Source organism: Myotis nattereri (assembly GCF_964212035.1).
Source record: "Myotis nattereri genome assembly, chromosome: 2".
Classification (NCBI taxonomy): domain Eukaryota; kingdom Metazoa; phylum Chordata; class Mammalia; order Chiroptera; family Vespertilionidae; genus Myotis; species Myotis nattereri.
Window position 1 is genome coordinate 135,551,575 of NC_138076.1, and position 21,583 is coordinate 135,573,157.

Sequence of the window (21,583 nt, forward strand, 5' to 3'; positions counted from 1 at the left end):
GAAAGAGGAGAATTTATGGTTATCGTTAAGTTTTACATTTTAGAACTCAATTTTTAAAAGGCCTTTTATTTCATCAATCTAATAGTATTTTGGTAAAACAAAAGCTTAACAGGTAGATACAGAACCTCACACAGTAATAAGAATGCAATTGGTTTTATAGTCATGTAATTAGAGTAAAAATCCCAATAAAAATTACACAACTGCCATTTTGGATTTTTACCTAACAGGCCATGCTTAATGATCACTATTAAAATGTTAAATTTAAGATGTAGTTGTTAACTTGGATGTCTAATTGTACTTTTTTGTTTGTTACCCTACCATGCCCCCTTGTGACAGATAAAAAGAGGTTTAATTTTTGCCTGATAATAACTATGTCTAATCTTTGGCCATTAAAGGAATTATTTCGATGTATAAGCATATATTCTTTATTCAAACTTTTGCTAAAACATATTATTTACTATGCTCAACCTAAAAAACAATTGCTCAGTTATAAGAATTAGTAAGAAAAATCTATATATATTTCCAGAGACTGAGTTTAACAGAATAAACTTTTCCTTAGCTTCAGTATCAGAAACCATGCAAATACTTTTTAAAATAAATATTGAGCATAAATTAGTAATTGTTTAACATTGGTAGAATCAGTTCTTAAGCCACTTCTGATATTTGAACTTGCCACAGGAGTTTCAGAAACTTTTATTATTATCAAAATAGCTAATGTTATAGTACTAAAAAATATGCTTGCAATTAATTTTAATATTTTAAAACTGACACACTTTTAGTACATAACAAAAATACTAGTTATCTCAAAAATAAAAAATTAAGATATCACTAATATAACATCAGAAAAGGAAAGTTGAACATTTGTGAATATAAAAATGAATTACCAGTACATTATCAATGGCTAGTAAGTACTATGCCAATACATATCAGTTATTCTTTGAAAACTAACAGTATTTTGGCTATTTTTATTTGTTTTTCTTTTCATTAAATATATATTATATATGCTACTTAGAATTATACTATTGAACTAATAATAAATAATAATACATAGAAAAATAATAAAGATAAAATTAACCTTTTGAATGCTTCTTTGTATGCTTAAGTCTATGATTTCATAAGTAAATATTTATAAACTTATGACTAAATGCAAATATATATGCAATTTTCAAGTTATAGATATAAAGTCATAATAACCTGCTATTTCTCTCCCTGCCACCTATTAACTATTCCACATATTAAGTAATTATGCTAACATGATTAAAGTTATCCAAAGAACAACAAATGATTTAAATAGCCTGATAAGTGGGGTGGAAGAAAAGATGCTTTTCTATAACTAATGTGGATTTTATTTTCCCAAGTTCTACATAATTATGAAAGATACATATCATTGTGCTTTTTTTCCAAATTATCAAGTTCATTGCTAATGTGAACAGTTCATGGGCCTGATGAATTTACATAAATAGTATATTGACTAAACATGCAATTTAAAAACACACAAAGGAATAAGCACGTGAAGCAGATGCTTTTTAAAATCAACTTCTGCCAAAATAAACCTGCTCAGTAATAAATTACAGAATAATTTTTTTAGTGCACAATAGATAAAAGAATCAATAGCAAAGTAGATAAGAAACAGAAAAAAGTAAAAATAACATTTAAGAGCATAACAAATAATTTACTGTAATAACAGTTTTATTATTGGAATTATTATCTCAGAAATACTCATATTTGCATTTCATTTCTGTTCTTATTAAATACAATTCATTAAAAATATTTTAAAAGAATGTATATTCCACGTCAAACACACGGTTATTATTCAAAGAGCATTGAATACCCACCTAATTTTTTCCTTAATTTCTTCGATTTCATTTTCTGTGCTCTCTTCAGCATTTGCTGAGCAGTAGAAATATCCTTAAAGCCCCTATTAAGAGGTTAAAATTAATAAAGACAAAACAAATATCCAGGCAATATTTATATAAACATATGCGTATAAACATACATATCTGAATTATATTGTCTTAAAGCAAATTTGAATTTCCATTTAAGAATGTGAAATTTAACAGATACATAGTTTCTTCAAAACTAATAAAGGTATTTTTGAAATCTTGAAAAATATCTGCCTTGGACATTTAAGAGTCTTTCAATTTTATAAATCTTTAATATTTTAGTGTAAAGTAGACCACATACCATTCTTCTGAAATTTTTTCTTCTTTTTCAGATTTTAGCAAACTCTTTCTGCTGGTCTTTGATTCAGGTGCCTGGGATAAAGTGCTACTTTCTGATCTGGCAATAGAAAAAACACACACAACTGAATCAACACAAGTATATCAGCACTTTTTTAAACTACAAGCTATTTATGTTGCCTCAAACTTGAAAATAAAATCCATTTAACTTACAGAAAAGCTTTATCTTGAAAAGCAATAAATGTCTGCCATTAATTTAAAATGTTTACATTGCAATTACTTGAAGCATATTTCAATCGTTTTGTGGAAAGAAATGCAGCACCAGAATTTTTATTCTAATCTTTATCTCAACCTATATAGTAGTATTTAAAAGTTTACTTGTTTACAACAATTACATTATTTTACTGAGACAAGTTTTGTAGTTTCTTGAATGAATCTACTACCTTGCATATTTTTATTACCTTGAAAACTCCATAAAATAACTGTATGTTAACACTAAATGTTGCTCCATCTTCTAAACAAGTAAAGTTGCTCCTATTTTCATTATTTTCCTGCTTTTGCAAAGAATGTAATATTCTTCTTAAGTATGTCATTCGTGGGTCGGTCCAAGAAGTGATTTGGCTTACCTGCCATTCAACTGTGTGTGTTCCGATGAAAGCAAATTTTCTTTCTCATTACATAGCCATGCTTGAGCTGGACGACTTGGTAAATTAAGTGAAGTATCATCATTGTTTAAGGTTCCAGAAAACTTATCAGGAAAAAAAAAATGTACATAAATATAAAATAAATTGAAAAATTCTGGCATTCATATTGTATTAGTTTACATGTAGCAGAGAGCAAGTAGCCTCCTAAGGAAAATGTATAAAAATTGATCCTTATAATAAAATGAAATTTATGTAATAAAGATATAAGCATTCTTTGTTGTAGTGATGAGGAATACTCTTTTGGTATAGCTTGCATATACAAAATGATTAATTGCAAAGATCTTTAAAAATCTCAGGAAACAAAAACTTCAAAGATTATCAAATAAATAACAGATATTGCAGTACATTGACCTCTGGCTGAGAATCTTCAGCTGTTGCCCTGTTAATGCATATTTTTATATTTTAAAAGTGCTTTCAACTAGTGATTTTAGTCTACTGCCAAATATGCAGCTGAACTGCATCATTTTTTTTTTTTGCTACTGTGAAATAAAGTGTTGAAAGAAATCCAAAATAAAGAAAAAAATTAGGAGCAAATGAAAGAAAGGCTACATGAATAATTACATCTGGGGATGAGGAGGAAGTCAGAGGCTTCTAAAAGTAATTGTGTTTTTCAAGTCAATAAATTGTATTATTAATCACTGCGAAACAGCACAACCCTAAGAAATGAGCACAGATTGAGCACTAAGAGGTTTCCATGACATGTTACCTTTGGCCAGTGCAGCTGGTTTGGTAGAAGCTGTGTTTGTGAAGGGAAGCAGGCGGGATCTAAAGCTCGCCATTCTTTCTCTAAGGCAGCCTGCACGAATAATAGCATGAATGTACATCGTTTAGCTTGCATAACTTTTACAAAGAATTTCTAAGTAGTCTTATATACTACTAAAGTTAAGAAAACATATCAGAATTTTTATTTACAGGAAAATTTGCTACTTGTTATTGTGAGATGTTATGCATCTGCTTAATGCAATCATTCTAAAAAATGGATTAAGATTTTTTTTTTAATCCCCAGTGGAATAAAGTGAGAACTCGAGTACTCAAGTGCTCTAACAGTGAGAGGTGCAGACTGCTCAGTGTATTTAACCGTTTAATAACTATGACTCTGAGACAATGCTATATGTAACTGAGGGAAATAATTGATTAGTTATTTATAATATAAATTATAATATCTTCCATTAAACCTCACTATTGAAAATGCATAGTAGTTTAACACATTAGTATCCATTTTTCTATAAACACTATAGGATAGCTTTTATTTAATATTTTTCCAAAATTTCACAAATTTTTTTAATAGATGAAAAAATAATTTTATGGCAATATAAGAAACACAGTAGTTAATATTGTATTCTCTCATTTAAGTGTTTGAAGTAAAAAAGATACATTTAAATTTTGAAAGCTCCCATTTTAAATCCCTTTACTTTTACCTTAGAATATCTTTATTTCATTTATGTAATTTACAAATTTATTTATCTTTCTATAATGAGACTATACTAGTTATGCTAGTTTGTATAACTTCGGACATAATTACCCAAATTTTATTTGCTTGGATGATCTAATCTGATTTAGAATAAACTTCCGTGGCTCTACAATGTTTTTAGAATCTTTATTTTAAAAAAAGATGATCAGAATACCAATAAACTTGTTTCTTAAAGGTTCTAAAATGATTAAACATATTTATGATTTAAAAACTAGCATCATTATGTTCTGGGGAGATGGGAGTGCAATTTTCAATTTATACATTTGCAAAATTTCTTGACCATTGCTTGAAAGACCATTGGGAAGGCAACACTAAGATATCCTAACTACAGGCTAGCATTGCAATGAAAGACTTTCACTTACATAGCATTTAGTCTTAGGAAGTCTAATCAAATTTATATTATTTGAATATCTATGCAAATAGACACCTTTCTTTAGTGTTAAACAGATACATTGTCCAATTCCTTCAAGGCAGAGATCACTGACATATATATCACAGTTTGATCCTAGTTAGATCTGGTATAAGAATGCTATTTGATGCAAAGGTGCAAACAGGTTTCTGGGCTGAGAAATTTAAATTATTTCTTTTGTATGACAAATAAAGGCAAATCCAGATATAGCTCAAGAAAGATAAAGACCTACAGCATATCAGCTACGATCAAATTAGTGTTCTTAGTCTGGTGAGAACAGAGAAGATGTGACGATGTAGAGACAATATTATAAAAGGCAATGTTCCAGAGTATTCTGGGAAGAGGTGGAGTAGGAAGCACCAGGAACCTGTCTCCCAATTGATGTAACTATGTTGGGATTCTGGAGTCTATGGAAAGCTTGTAACTTCCAGGGGAAAATTGATGGTAAATTGAAGTTAATTTCGGTCAATTTCAGCACTCACCACAGTAGCAGCTATCTATCTTCCATCCCCAACCCTGAGGCAGGCAGCTGCTCATGTGTTTCTGAAGCAGCTTGCACACAGCGTGTAGGAGTCAGGGTAGACAATGAGGACTCTGTCCTCCAAATATTGGGGATCTGTTCTCTAATGGTTGATTATTGCTTCTGACCACAGAGGTGCAAAGAGCTTTTGTTGTTGCACCTGCTCTATTGTTGCAAGCCCTGGCCTGCCAGCTAAATGATTTCCAGGGGATTTCAAGGGCTGGTGTCCCCCCTGCATCTTCATTTTTCCCCCTTTTCCTCTTTTGGGAGCCAGATATTAAAGGATAGGAAATTCATTAAAATTTTTCTAGAAGACGAAAGCATTAATATAAAATGTTAAAGAAATTTTTAGTAATTATGTAATCATAACCAAATAATGTTACCAAGACATTATAATGATTTATATGAGTTCAAACATTAATATCAAGTCTATTTGGCAGTACTTAGAATGTTGAGGGGAAAATATCTCAAAATGTCAGGGAGGAATTGGCCAATATTATAAATATACTACTGTTTTAAAAATGTATATCAATAGATCATGATCACCACTGAATATTTATACAAATGCCAGTTATGGCTTAAGAAAACCTTCTGTTCAGTTATTTTATAGCTAACAACTGAGGATCTGGAAAGGTTTCTGGTTACTAAAATACTATTATCAAACTTATATACTGAAAATGAACTTGAATTAAGATAAATTTGTAACTCCATTTTCACAATTGAGCATTTGATCAGATATACATATACTATGTGGCTTTTGATCAGAGAAGGAATCATCCTATCTAATAAAAGAGAAACATGGTAATTGGCGTACGACCGCTACTCTTCAGATTGGCTAATCGGGGCAATATGCAAATTAACTGTCAGCCAAGATTGCGGCCGGCAGCCAGGCAGCTTGAAACTAACATGAGGCTTGCTTGCTTCAGTGACAGAGGACTCCAACGTTCCAAGCCTGCCGCTGCAGGCCTCTAAGCTGGCAGTTTGAAACATAGTTACAAAAATAGAAGCTAAACAAAACCCCAGAAACCAGCTTTCAGCTAGCTGGGATCTCAGACCTGGAGTTGATACAGAGTTTCGATTGTAGAACCTAAACAAACCAGATACCTGCTTTCAGGAGCGGAGGCCTAAGAGCTGGAGCCTCAGAGCTAAAGCTGGCCCAGAATAAAAAAGAAAAAAAGGAGCAGTTGGGAGCTTCAGTCCCAGCCTGAAAACAGCCCTCAGTCCCTCACCCAGACTGGCCAGGCACCCCAGTGGGGACCCCCACCCTGAAGGGTGTATGACCAGCTATAAACAGCCATCATCCCCTCATCCAGGCTGGCCAGGCACCCCAGTGGGGACCCCCACCATGATCCGGAACACCCTTCAGGGCAAACCAGCCCGCCCCCACCCATGCACCAGGCCTATATTCTATATAGTAAAAGGATAATATGCCTCCCAGCACCCGAATCAGCGGAGCCGCGAGGTCTCCCGGCACCGGGATCAGCATGACGGGGGCAACGCCCAAACCCCCTGATCACCCTGTGGCTGTGTGTGTGACAGGGGGCGGGGCCACAACCTCCCTATCTGCCCTGCTCTGTTCCTGACAGGGGAAGGCGACCCAACCCCCTGATCGGCCCTGCTCTGTGCCTAATAGGGGGGAGCTCCCCAACCTCCTGATCGCCCTGCAGCTCTGTGTGTGACAGGGTGTGGCGCCCCAACCCCCCCACCCCACAGGCCCTGGTCTGTGTGTGATGGGGTAGAGCCATAACCTCCCCATCGGCCCTGCCCTGAGTGTGAGAGTGGCGGCGCGCCAACCCCCTGATCGGTCCTGCTCTGTGAGTGATAGAGGGTAGCGCCCCAACCCCCCCCCCCCAATGGGTCCTGCTCTGTGTGTGACGGGGTAGAGCCATAACCTCCCCATCGGCCCTGCCCTGAGTGTGACAGTGGCGGCACCCCAACCCTCTGATCGGCCCTGCTCTGTGTGTGACAGGGGGCAGCGCCCCAACCCCCTGATCCGCCCTGCTCTGTGTGTGACAGGGGGCGGTGCCCCAACTCCCCTATCAGCCCTGCTCTGTATGTGACAGGGGGGAGCTCCCCAACCCCCTGATCGGCCCTGCTCTGTGCATGACAGGTGGCAGTGCCCCAACCCCCTGATTGGCCATGCTCTGTGCGTGACGGGGTGGCGCCGCAACCTCCCCATCGACCCTGCCTTGAGTGTGACAGGGGGCGGTGCCCCAACCCCCCATCAGCCCTACCCTGAGCGTGACTGAGGGTAGCATCGCAACATCCCAATCCGCCCTGCTCTGTGCATGACAGGGGGCAGCACCCCAACGCCCCAATCGGCCCTGCTCTGAGCCCGACCAAGGGCTGCACCTAGGGATTAGGCCTGCCCTCTGCCACCTGGGAGCAGGCCTAAGCCAGCAGGTCGTTATCTCCCGAGGGGTCCCAGACTGCGAGAGGGCACAGGCCGGGCTGAGGGACCCCCCCCTCCCCACCGAGTGCACAAATTTTTGTGTACCAGGCCTCTAGTTATTCTATAATCCAACTTTGAGAGACTAGACTATAAGGCTATCAGAAAGAGGAGCTGCAAGTAATACACATGTTTATTTGTATATTAATATACAATTTTTTTCATGCAATCCAGTGCAGTCACTAAGATCTAACTTGTCCTAAGTATCAGGTCAGTTAGAGTTAAACAAGTCCTAGAAATTCTAAAAGCCATGATTTGATTTTTTTCCCTACTCCCTTCATGACCTGCCACCTGCCCCAACACTTTCCTCTTCTTCTGTCCAAGTTGACTCTTGCTATCCCCCCAAAAATTATTTCTAATATTTCATGATAACTTTGTTGCCTCTCAAAATCCTTAGTTTGGAAACTTAGCTCGTTCTGAATCCTAAATCTCATTTTCTAAACCCTCTTCATCATCAATGGAAAAGCTTGTATTATTGGAGATTTCTGTTATATATTCCATGGATGCCTCTTTTTACTAAACCAAATATGTCACTTTTCTTTTGCCTTTTCCTTTGCCTATACTTTGGGTTTTGTTTGTTTGTTTATTGTCTCTCAATGTACTATAATATGTAGTACTCTCTAAAGTAAATTTGAGATAGGGATCCAAATATGAACTCCAGAGCTAAAAGTTGCCTCATATAATGCATGTTATATCCTCCTCGAACATTATCCCTGCACTCTTATTGAATGCGAGTTTGGTCTTAGACAAACAAACAAAACAAATACACACACACACACTCACCAAAAAAAAAAATCCAAATTTGACTTTTGTGGTTTTTGTTTTTGTATTTATGATATATTAGCTTCCCTCTTCTTCTCTGGGTTTAGGGACTCATAAGAGGATTGGTTGTTTAAATTTACAGACAACTTTATTTGTTCTTTATATGTTGGCTTCTAAAGAGCATATGTAAAAGACAAATTTAAACTATGTTAAATTAATTCAACAACTAAAAATCTCAACTAAAATTTACTTTATAACTTAAAGGGCGAAAAAAGAAGTGCCAATGTAGATCACTATGCCACATCAGACCTAATACACCTATTATTTTAGATATTTTTTATGCTGTTATATACATTTCATGACAAAGTGGCAACATTTTCAACAAAAGGAGGTTTAGACCTAGGTTCATGAAGACATCTGCTGAAATAATTCGTTTTATAAGGTGATACGTTGAGTATTCAAGGACTAAGAAAATGTCTTACTCATCAGTGTTTCAGAGGATCATTATGAGTAGTATATAGTTGGTGCTCAATGTTGGGAGACAACTCTTCATGGGTCTCCCACATTTCTGCATGTCTTATTACAGATTTTTTTTTCTCCCAGACTGTATTTTCAAAAAACTTTGTATAGCTAACAGGATGGGAGGATAAGAGATATCTTATCTTTCACCGTACCTTAGAGGAACCTAACTTAGTGTTACCCAGACTCATGGGGTGTTTGGCAAATTGATTCAACTGATGGATTTGTGCATGGTTCATAGTAGAGGACAGAGCTAAAGTTATTTCTTGGGCAGGGTCTTTTATAATGTTGTTTTGTCTAGTCTAGAAGTAGACTAGAAATTGACCTGTTACATATTTTACTTTTCCATCCCTAAGTGCCATAGGGGATTATCCCAATAAGGGAAAATTGCAGCCAGAGAAGTGCTAGTGTGATAAACTCTTATGACCAATGGGTCAGGATTTAGTGTGAGCATCTCTACCTTCTATGTTCAAAGCTTTCACTATATAGATGAGATCCTGTAGGTTGTATGTGAATTATAAAGGGTGTCCCAAAATTCACGCAAGATTTGAATTTTGCGTGAGCATTAACAACAACAACAACAAAAATAAAAGCCTAATTTTACTTGGTTTATTGAATCAGATTTTAATATCTATTGCCCTTTGATTTCAATCCCTTCAATTTGATATGCATTACAAGTACCAATTATGGCCCAGGAGCAGGAACAATGAAGACCAATGAAGACCATGGCTTTGCGTATGTGCCAGCAAAGCCGTGGAGGCCATTTACCCGATGTGCTTTTCCATACATAACCCTATACTGTATATTTTATGAATCAATAAAAAATTTATAATTTTTAATTATAAACCTGTGTTTTCTATCAAAATTATTTCTTGCGTGAATTTTGGGACACCCTTTATATCAATTTTTAAAAAATCCTGTTTCAGTGGTCCTGATTATGGTGAGTAGTATCACACACATTTGTATTCAGGGGCTGGCTGACAGATCTGAAAAAAATTCTGGGGCCTTGATTCTGAAGCCTGTTTATCAGTAGGTTCTGGGGACTCGCCTATGTGGGAAAATGTACAATGCTCAGTCTCTCCGTAGCCAGGGAAAAACTCCTCTCTATTCAGCTCTTAACCACAAAAAAGGAGGCCCAACATCATATCAGACCCTTTCAGTCATGCAGGTAATAGAAGTCTCTGTGAATGGTGATTTGGCTATTTGGAACCTCTGTCCTACAACTGGAAGCATCCTTGTGGTTTTGGGTTTGTGGCCCTTCTCACCCAGATGCCAGGCATATTTATATTGAAATCAGCTATTGCCATCCTACCGGACTATTTTAGAAACTAAATGATTGACCCATTGAGGCCTTGTGATTGTCTGGCTTGTTGTTCTCAGTTTGAGAAGTCAGATTCAATCACCAACAAGGTATGACAGCCCCAAAAGCCACACTTGTTAGAGTGGCTCAGTGGCATCTCAGCTTTACATGAAAAAGTGGAAGTCATACCTCTCAGGAAAACTTGGTCTCCACTTCATGGCCTAATCCGAAGCTGCTGGCTTGGAGGGATCTCGATTCACTCAGGTTCCCCTAATGTTTTGGCCTGGTTCAGGGATGGTTCAGCTAGGCTGAAACTCAACTGAATCTTGAGCTGCAGCCAATGGCCTCAGAGTTTGATCTGCCATGTGGAAAACTATAGACTTGCTGACTAAAGACACTCTGTTTGGGGCCCACATACCAAGGAAACAAATCACAGCTGCACCTTATTACCAAACAGAACCATTCTGATTACTCATGTGGATGTCCACTGTAAGGCCTATTCTCCATGAGACAAGTAGAATCATATCACTAATTGGGCCTGATTCTGTTTCTGAGGCGAGCCTTCCGGTGCTTGCCATACTTGTGACTTCTGCAAAACTTACTTAATTGTTTTACAGTGGAGGAGGTCCCATTCCATGGGTCCTTGTCTCTGCCTGCTCTTGGAAAATTGACCACACACATTACACCTTCAATACCTTACCTTTGTTTATACCTTTTCAGATGATCTATCAGCTGATTTTTGCCATATAACTGTGACCCTTGAAACTTGTCTTCATAATTTCTCAATTTTCTAGACCATTGGAGTCTGACAGTTGAGTTTTATTACAAAATCCACTCAACAAGGAGCTAATAGTGGGACTCTACCCACTCACACTTCCTTTCATCCATGCAATTTAATAAAGTAGTTTGATCAGTTAACTGGGGATCAGCAAGGATTAACCATTACAGCTACTTCCTAAGTAATAATTAGGAAAAATGCATGGTGAGTTTTGACAGCTCAGGATTCTATCCTGGCCACTCCTGTGCAAAATGCTTGGTTATTTTCCCCAATAGCAAGTCTCAGGCCAGCATTATTGCCATATCTTCATGGTGAGGCCTGGCCAAAGGGCGCTTAGGATAAGTTACATGGTTAAGTTTTATACAAATGCACCCTTTCCTCTAGTTCCCCACCCTGCCAGATGGAAGATCTAACTGTAGTGGAGAATAATTAGAAAAAGGATACAATTATAGCTAAACTAAATGGAAACTGAAATTTTGAGGAGATAGATGGAAAACAACCTCTCCGGACCATTGAAGGGAAGACCTTATATTCTGAGAGGTATAGGGAAGGAAGAGAAATTAACAAACTTTTTTCCTTCAGAACTATCCCAGAATGCCTTATCCACAAGAAAAATGTTCCTAAATGGCTGCAAGCACCTTAAATTGAACCTATTGCTGGGTCTGCCATCCCTTTCAGAAGGTGTGGAACACAACTTGGTAATCATTTCCCTTAAGTTTGCTGGGAAGTCTATCATGACAATAGGCGGCAGACAGCCTGACAGCAGGAATAGAGTGAAAACCCTGCAGCTCCCATATACACAATCTCTGAATGTTTTCTCCACCCCCATTCTCAGTCATCCCATAGCCTGGACAAATGACACCTGGAAGGTGTCCTGCTCACAAATTACCTTCGAATGATTCAGGAAACAACACTATGGCCCTGGAAAGTATTTAAGTCAGCCTCAACTCACTGGCCAGGGTTGTTTTAGATGGCAGAATTGCATGAAACTTCTTCATCAAAAGCCAAGAAGGAGTCTGTAATATCTAATACTTGCAGCTGTGCCTGGATTAAAGCTTCAATCTAGTGGGAAGGTAAATACAGAACCTTAAAGGTAAAACCACCTGGGCTATTAATAGTAACCTTAATTGCATCATGAGGATAACCAAATGGTTTTCGTCCTAGACTCTGTAGGATTATTTAGAGTGGCCACAGGAGTGCATACTTATGGGAAACTCTGCCGTGTAGAATAAAGGGGTAGATATTGCTGGGAGACAATTTTCCACTGGGCTCTGACAATTATGCATGATTTATGGCAGCTTTTATTCTGGACCGTCTTTTCAAAGATGTTAATATAGCTAACAGATTTGAAAAATGGAGATAGTCTTTTAGTGTTTCCCTCTGGGGAAGTCAGCATTGTTTTATATAATAAAGATACTGAAACTCTGGAGCCTAAAATGATCAACATTACTAATAATCAGAGAAATTCAAATTAAAACCACAATGAGATATCATCTCACACCTGTCACAATGGCTATCATGAATAAATCAACAAACAACAAGTGCTGGTGATGATGTGGAGAAGGGAACCCTAGTACACTGCTGGTGGGAATGCAAAGTGGTGCAACCACTATGGAAAACAGTATGAAGGTTCCTCAAGGAATTAAAAGTGGAACTTCCATTTGACCCAGAGATCCCACTTCTGGGAATATATCCTAAATACCATGTAACACCATTCAGAAAGGATATATGCACCCCTATATTCATAGCAGCATTATTTACAATAGCTAAGATTTGGAAACAGCCCAAGTGCCTATCAGGAGATTAGTGGATAAAAAGCTGTGGTACATCTACACAATGGAATACTAGGCTGCTGTAAAAAAGAAGGGTCTCTTACCCTTTGAGACAGTGTGAATGGACCTGCTAAGTGAAGTATGCTAATCAGAGAAAGAAATATAGCATGATCTCACTTATTTGTGGAATCTGATGAAAAAAATTAATTGACCAACAAAATAAGACCCTAGACATGAAGGCATGGAGCAAACTGACATATCTTGTGGGGGAGGGGGGGTGGGGAATGAGAAGAGATAGACCAAAGAACTTATATATTTATATGCATGGCCCATGGACACAGATAATAGTGTGATGAAAGCCTGCGGGGTAGGGGGCGGGGGGGGGGGGCAGTGCTGGGTGAATGGGAGACAAAAGGGAGATCGAGGATATCTGTAATACTGTGAACAATAAAAATATATAGTTTTTAAAATAAATAAGTACGAATAATACATTATATATTAATTAGTTTATTCTAGAATACAAGGATTGATGTTTGAAAAATCAATGGTATATGCATAAAAACTATTTGATAAAATCCAAACCATATATAAAATCATCATGATCATGGTCATGATAAACATATTAACCTCTTGGAAAGGTAAGAAGATGCTATGGAAAGTAACTTCCTTAATCAAATTCAAGAACCTATATTAACAAATACTTTACTTAATGATGGTATGTTGAAAGCTTTCACCTTGATTTGAGGAGCTAAAAAAAGATGTCTGCTCATATTCAACAATTTACTGGAGGTAGTAGTCAGGACAACAAGGCAAGAAAAATAAACTCAAGGCATAAGAATTAGAAAAAAAAGAAATAAAATTGTCATTCTTCTGAGATGACTTATTGTGTATATAGAGTATTCAAAAGACTTGAGAGATAAACTACCAAAATTAATAAGTGATTTCAACAAAGTGGAAAAATATAAGGTTAATATGAAAAAATAAATATAATATCAGAAAATATCAACTACCTAGGAAAAAAAAATCTAACCAAAAATGTACAAGATCACTACAAGAGCATTGTGCACAAAAACCTTAATTGGCCTAAATATATGGTAGAATATTCTGTGTTCATGGATTTCAAAATGTAATATTCTAAAAGATATCAGGTCTCCCACATTGGTTTATAGATTCACTGCAACCTAAGACAAAAATTCTAATATTTTTTGTGCAAATTCACAGGATGATTCCAAAATTTGTACAGAAATGAAAAGGATCAATAGAGCAGTAGTAGCACTTTCTTGAAGAGGAAGAACAAAATTGGAACTTTTTTATAAGACTAAATGTCAAAACTTATTATAAAGCATATAGTAATTAATGATGTAAGGATAAACAATATAACAATGAGAAAAATTAAGAGAACCCCCACACACAGTTACCTGAGTTTAAACAAAGCTTCTACTGCAATCCATTCTGAAAAGTATGGTCTGTATAACAAATGGTTTTAAGTCAATGAGATAACCAAATGTGTATGTATGGGAGGGAGGGGATCTCCACCCTTTTCTCACACTACTCACAAAAATTACTTCCAGATGAATCATAGACTTAAATTTTGAAAATTAAGATCATAAAGTTTCTATAATATGATCTGGAGTAGGCAAAGATTTCTTATATGTTAAAAAACTTTTGTTTTTAACTTAAAACTAGAAACAGTCTGTTCATCAAAATGAGCCATAAGAGAATAAAAAATAAGCTTCAGAATTTAGAAGGGATATTTGCAAAGAAAAGGAGAGTAGTATTCAGAATATATAAAGAACTTCTACAAGTCAGTAAGAAAAAAGTGTACAACCTAACTTTAAAATACCCAAACTCTTGATCATATCACAAATGTGGATAACTAAATGGCCAGGGAGCATATGAAAATGTACTCAACATTATTAATTATGAGAAAATTTCAAATTAAAACAATAAGATACCATGACAAAACTTACTGGAATAGGGGGAAAAGTTATGAAAATATAAACTGTTGGTGAGGATAAGGCTAGTCTAAAATTCTCATATTCTGCTTATAGAGCTACAAATTAATACAATCACTTTGGAATAATGTTAGGCACTATCTACTAAACATGGGTAAAGACTATGATCCAGAAATTCTATTCCTAAAACAAATGTGAATATACATATAAAAAGATATGTAAAAGAATGTTCATAGCACCTTTAGCCATCATAGGTAATACTAGAATTAATTCAACAATAACTAGTCTTTCAATAGTAGAATAGAGTTTTGGAAAGTGTTATATTCAAATAATGGATTACAAGTGGTATATTCAAAAGAGTGGAATTTATACAGCTGCATTCAACCACGTAGCTCAATCTCACAGACATAATACCATGTAAAAGAAGAGCACATACAGTACAGTTCCACTTATAGAAAGTTCAAAAATAGGCAAAACTAACCTATGGAAAAGGAGGTATGAATACTACAGAGGCATGAGGAAGTCTTTTGGGCATGTCTATATAGTCTTTATCTTAATCCGACTGGTGGTTATGCCGGTGTTAACTATCTAAAGAAGAGGGAACAGAATGAGCAAAACTAAGGATATAAAAGGCAAGTGCTATTGAGAGTAAAAGTGTGCTCAACTTGGTTGGAACGTATGGAAGCCACAGGGGAGAAGTGGTGAGTATGTCTGTACAGCTTGCTACCTTTTTGTGGAGTACATGAATAACAATTTAAGGAGGTTATTCTCATTTTTTCTAGGGAACAAAGAATTATTAAAGGTTTTTTTTTAACAGGGTACATATAAGGTCATAGTTATATTTAATAAGGAATAATTGATACAATGTGTAAATCTGGTTGTATCCCAGAACTCTTGTCAATATTCTATAGCCACGTTTACACACTGTAAGGTAAATTAAGATGTTAAGAAATTAGAGGAATACTTCTTCAAGTGTTATTTTAAAAAACTGTAACAGTGTTCAGAGGTTATAAACTTCAGAAACTGGTTTAGCTCCAAAATAGTATACTAAAAATATTGTACGATCAGTATTTTTGTTATAATTGTTACTTACTTCATCAAATTTAAAATCCTCTAAATCTATTTCTTCATATTCTTCTTCAGATTCTTCATTCTTAACAGCCTCTAGAGCTGTTGTCAGTTTCTTTCGCAAAAGAAAGCCCTTCCAAACCGCCTAAACAAAAATTTAAAGCATGTTATACAAGGTTATAGATCAAACTCCAAACCAGATTCTCCGTATTATCCCATTAGGAAGATAAAACATCTTAGACCTTAGTTTAATGGCTCAGTAATCTGTTTTTTGAACTTTATGTGACACTTAAAACTGCAAGATAAATTAAACAACTGCATGTGTCTAAAGTCTTGAATCTCAGGAGACCTTCCTTGTGGTCAGCAGAAAAGAATCTTTAAAACTCCCTCAACTGCACATGTAGGTCAACCAATCAATTATCTGATAATTCCTCCAGGACCCATTCTAAACTAAGAAGAAAGAGATACGAAGGAAAACTAATTTTGCTAATTTTTAAATGATTATATATAAAATAAACTAACACATATTTAGGAAAATGTCACCATACATAAATGGCCATATTAGAGAAATAGTATCCTGGACCATAACAATTAACTAATTCTTCCTTAAAATAAACTAAGCGTAAAAGTAATAGAACTAAAACCATTTAGATTCCCCAATAACCTTGGAGTAGGGTAAACTTCCCTAACTGTAACTCTAAGATCACTGCATCTTTTTATTTAAAAATGAGTACTTTTATATACTTTAGGAAGTATGCTCCCAGATATATTATATATTATAGATATAAGTATAAAGAACAAGATAGACAGAGTGGGATGTTTTTGTCTCTTCCTATTTGAAATATTTTTCACAGATAAATGCATTTTACCATTTATCTATGAAAGACTGTGTATAAATATATAATAAATGTATCTAAATATATATTTAAATATATGCATAAATAGTATAAATATAATATGCTTAATAATTGTATGTAAATATGTATTTAAATATGCCTATATATTTAAATATACATGTATATGTGATTTCTAATATTTAAAAAGTAAAAGTATGTATTATAAAGTAGTTATAAAAATGTTAACTTATAGAGGCAGAAAACAGGGTGGAAGTTACAGCAATAGAAGCCAGACTTCTGTGACTATACGTTGCTTAGATTTGACTTTGGAACTGTGTGCATACTTAGGATAATTATAAAACAAATAAATATGAAAAAAGAAATTCCTAAAAAATATAAAAATATGCTGGTATAACCACACAGAAGTTATTTAAAGTGACTTTAAAATAGATTTATTTAATTATATCTCTAGTAATATATACTCAAAAGACACATTTAACTATCAAAGATACTTTAAATATGTTTTCCATAAGGGTAATGATAATGATATATTGATATCGTTATTCTGAAAAATACATATATTGAGAAGTGGAATTTACAAACACACAACAGATACACCATATATGACAGCAGAAGTCACTCACAAACTCAGCAGCAACCAGCCTAAGCAGCCAAAACACAACCTCTACAATTAGCCAAGACTTGGTCAATGACTGATATTAAGAAATAATTATCAGTTTTTAGGTTAGTAATATATTGCAGTTAAATTTAAACTAATAGATCTTATAGAAATTTATACTTATATATTTACAAAAGGAATGATAAGATCTGATTTTTTTTTTCCAAATAATCTAGTGATGAGGCAGGAGAGGTGGATTGGTTATAAAAGAGTTGGCTATAGAAGATAGCAAGGTCAGGTACCGACATAGAGAAAAGAAGGTATAAAGGAAATTGTTTAATCCAGGTCTTCAATGACAAAGATTCATTCACTGTGGCTCACAATGGATCCAGCCTAACTCATTAGGGAAAGAACATTTACAAAGCTCCAGACTATAATACATAGCATGTGTTTTCCTGGTGTGAGACATATAGATACCTTCTTCATGAGTCTGCATCAGGACTCAAGCCCCAGACATCTCTATTTAGTTTATGAAAAATAATGGTAATATAAGTATGGAATAAGTAATATTTAGGTTCTTCTTATTTGTTTCTGTCAAGGTCTCAATTTTTCAAGTAATCCATCTATGATTGATTCATTTTTATTTCATACATTCAATTCCCTGCCTGGACAACTATATCTAGTCTAACTGTGCTATGGCTTCTTATTATTCCAGTAATATGAAATTCTACATTGTTTTTATTTTCACTGCCCATTATACCAAGAATTCCATTCTCTTACGTATTTACACTGAGCATTATATATTTCTCAAAGTGTATCTTACATACTAGTACTTTTTTAGAATAGGCTAAGTGCTATAATAAAAATACATAGTAGCTCAGAAAAAAACAGTTATTTATTTCTTGACCATATAACAAACACTGAGAGAATATACAACACAATGGGACACCACTTTAGCATAGAGCAGTGGTTCTCAACCTTCTGGGCCTTTAAATACAGTTCCTCATGTTGTGACCCAACCATAAAATTATTTTCGTTGCTACTTCATAACTGTAATGTTGCTACTGTTATGAATCATAATGTAAATATCTGCTATGCAGGATGGTCTTAGGCGACCCCTGTGAAAGGGTCATTCGACTGCCAAAGGGGTCACGACCCATAGGTTGAGAACCGCTGACATAGAGTGATTCAGATATCCAGGCTTTGCAGACTACAATCTCAACAGACAGCTTCCAAATACACAAAAGACAGCTTCCAAAGATACCTCAGAGGCTGTCTTCATTTCAGCCAACAAGAAAGGGAAAAGAATATGGAGGAATGTCTGTGGGAGGTTTTATGGGCCAGGCGTGGAAGTGGTGGAAATATCTTTCACTGGAAATATGTTCTATTGACTGGAAAGGGGCCATACTGAAGCGTAAGGGAAACTGGCTGTATGCTAGGAAGAAGAGAAGGGGAGTTTTGGTAAGCAGAGAGTGGTCACACATCATTCATGAAATCTTCATTTTGCTCTAAAGCCCAGGATGTTTCTACTGTACCATGCTCTGCTCTCCAGGATGATTAGGCAGCCTAGAATTTATATTTTAAGGTGAATGGTTTTCCAAACTAGATGATTGTACTCGAGAGAAAGTAGAGTTGAGATGACTTTAATGATTTTAAGTACCATGATATACAACAAAAGAGACATGTTCTAAGTTACAAAGAAAGGCTAATTTTTGCTTACTTTTGTAAGCAAAAGAAGCTTGGACAATTCACAACAAGGAAGAGCAGAGGACGCCTGGAGAACAGAAGGAACAAGGATCTGGGCTAGAGAGGGACACACGACCACCAGGCTGAGAGGGTGAGGAGGAAGATGCACTGCACCAAAGCCACGTCCCTTGGGGACAGACATAACATCCGACTGTAGAATGGAAGTCCACAGGGCTGCTGGCAGCCAGGGAATCTAGATCTAAGACCAGAGCTGCTAAAGGCTGCTTCCAGAAAGGCGGCCTGAAAAGTGGCTGGAGCAGCATGGTGCCGGCTGGAGAGAAACCAGAGGTTTCATGGTTGTTTTGCCTTTCTTTTGTCTTTGCTTTTATTCACTAAATCCAGTTCATAGGACTTTTCAACTGCAAAGACTCACCTGAGACTTCCATGCAGGGAGAACAGCACAGATTTGCAGATCCTAAGGCTGTGGAGGGAAGCAGGGCAGGGAGATATGGCCAGCATCCTGCATTGGGACGTTCTTAACCTTGCAAACCTAAGCAGCTATTTTTCTCCTGAAAAGCCAGCCCCCTCCCAGTAGCCTCAAGCCAGGTAAAACAGCCTGCCACACCCTGCCTGCATTTTGAGCTACAAAGGAACGAAAGGATCTGAAGAGCCTCCAAGAGCTTTCAGTGACTGGGTTGGAAGAGGGGCCTGTCCACCCCACTATTCTGGGAACCAGACTGATAAAAACTCCAGGTTGCCAGCCAACCCCACTGGTCTCCATACAAGGATCTCTGACCAACCAAGGCCAGAGTAATATTTTGGGCCACTTGCAGAGGAATAGCTCTGAGTCAGGGAAGAAACACCTCATTCCCAGAAAGCCAAACAGCACCACCCCCACCTAAAGCCCTGTCATAAACAGATGCTTGAGCGATTAAGATTGACAGTTGGCCTACAGGAAAAGCACGCAGATTGGTCCTGCCTGCTTGCAGCCAAGGCCTGTGTAGAAAGACACAAACAGAGGGGTGGTGGATCGCTTGGAACCTCAGCATGGTACTAAACACCAAAAACAGTGCCTGACAGTGGTCAGCACCTAAGTACCTAACAGGAAGCCCAGAATTGGCAGACAGAACAGAAGAGTGGGGTCCTAAGCCAGCTCCCATGGGGATTAAAAGTCAGATGAAGCAAATAACACTTCACTTTTTTATCTTTTATTTAAAAATATTTTTTTTTTATTGCTTAAAGTATTACAAAGGGTATTACATATGTGTCCATTTTATCCCCCGCCCTAGACAGTCCCCCAGCCTCCCCTATCCCCCAGTGTCTTATTAAAAATATTTTTAATATTATCTTTTCTTTATTCTATTTTTATTTTTATTATTTCATTTTATCTTATTTTTTTCCTTTTTTTTTGCATGTTTTTCTTCTTCACTTCTCCCTTTTTCATCCTGTTTTTTTTTTCTGCTCCTGTCACTGCTTACCTTTTCTCTTTCCTTTCTTTTTACCCCTTGTTAAAAATTGATCTTCTTTATCTGATTTATTGATGTATTATTAATATATAGTCTCTGTTGGTATAGTCGTATGTCTAATTTCCTCTTCCGTACTCCTACTCCATGCCCCCCTTCTCTTTTTTCTTTCTTCGCTAGGCATTTTTTTATTTTCCTCTCCTCTCTTGCTCTTTTCTTCTCCTAATTTGTTCATTAGTTTTACTTACTAAATTCAAGCCTATCTGCTATCTCCTCTACTCTCCTTTTGAATTAATCAATCAATATTTATTTTTATTTTTTTAACTTTATTTTTTCTTCTTATCCACTCCTTATCTTTTTACCTCCTTTATACTAAACTGTGGCCCTTTCCATAGTCATCAAATTCCTTAACCTTATTTTCTGTATTTAAGCTCTACCTCTACAGATTCTACCCCCCCCCCCCTTTTTCAGGTTGTTTTTTGTTTGCACTTTTTGGTTTAATTGTTTGTTTTGTGGTATTTTCTCCCCATATATATTTTTTCTTTTTTCTTCTTATATCTATCCATTTTTTCTTTCTCGATAACGTTTTTTGCTCTTTTCTCTCTCCTAATTCTCTTTTCTGGGGTGGTCACTTTAATTGGGGTTATAAGTGTATTTTATACATTCCTGCTTTGTTCCTTTTGTGTCGTGTCTTGTTGTGTTGTATTCTGTGCTGTTCAGTCAGCACCTCCACAACAATTGGCATGGAATGGTAGAGAGTGGGTCACATAACCAGACACCCTGAGAGGAGATTCTATCCATGAGTGGGACAATAACATTCAAGACACAACTTCATCAAAAGAACCCAAATATCTCAAGTAGGGTGCATCCCTAGAACACCCAGCATAGAAGACCTGAGAGGCAGCACTGCTGGGTCCCACAAAACATCTACTACCTATGAAAAATTCAAAAAATATGGATAGCATAGCAGTTTGATTTGATACATAGAAATAATCACAAAGGAACAGCAAAAATCAGGAGACAAAGAAACAACACCCATATAAAAGAAAAGGAGGAATCACCAGGAAAGGAAATAAATGAAATGGAGAAAAG

General features: G+C 36.3%; 1 protein-coding gene across 1 annotated transcript in view; it reads right to left on the reverse strand.

The window, feature by feature from the left end:
* The window catches only part of LRRIQ1 (leucine rich repeats and IQ motif containing 1), a 264,793-nt gene that overhangs the window by 118,504 nt on the left and 124,706 nt on the right, over positions 1-21,583 (reverse strand). The window contains exons 18-22 of the mRNA XM_081084809.1: positions 15,913-16,032; positions 3,591-3,680; positions 2,807-2,928; positions 2,185-2,280; positions 1,836-1,918 (exon numbers count right to left, since the gene is read on the reverse strand). Coding sequence (XP_080940935.1) covers positions 1,836-1,918; positions 2,185-2,280; positions 2,807-2,928; positions 3,591-3,680; positions 15,913-16,032 — 511 coding nt within the window. The remainder of the gene's footprint in view (positions 1-1,835; positions 1,919-2,184; positions 2,281-2,806; positions 2,929-3,590; positions 3,681-15,912; positions 16,033-21,583) is intronic.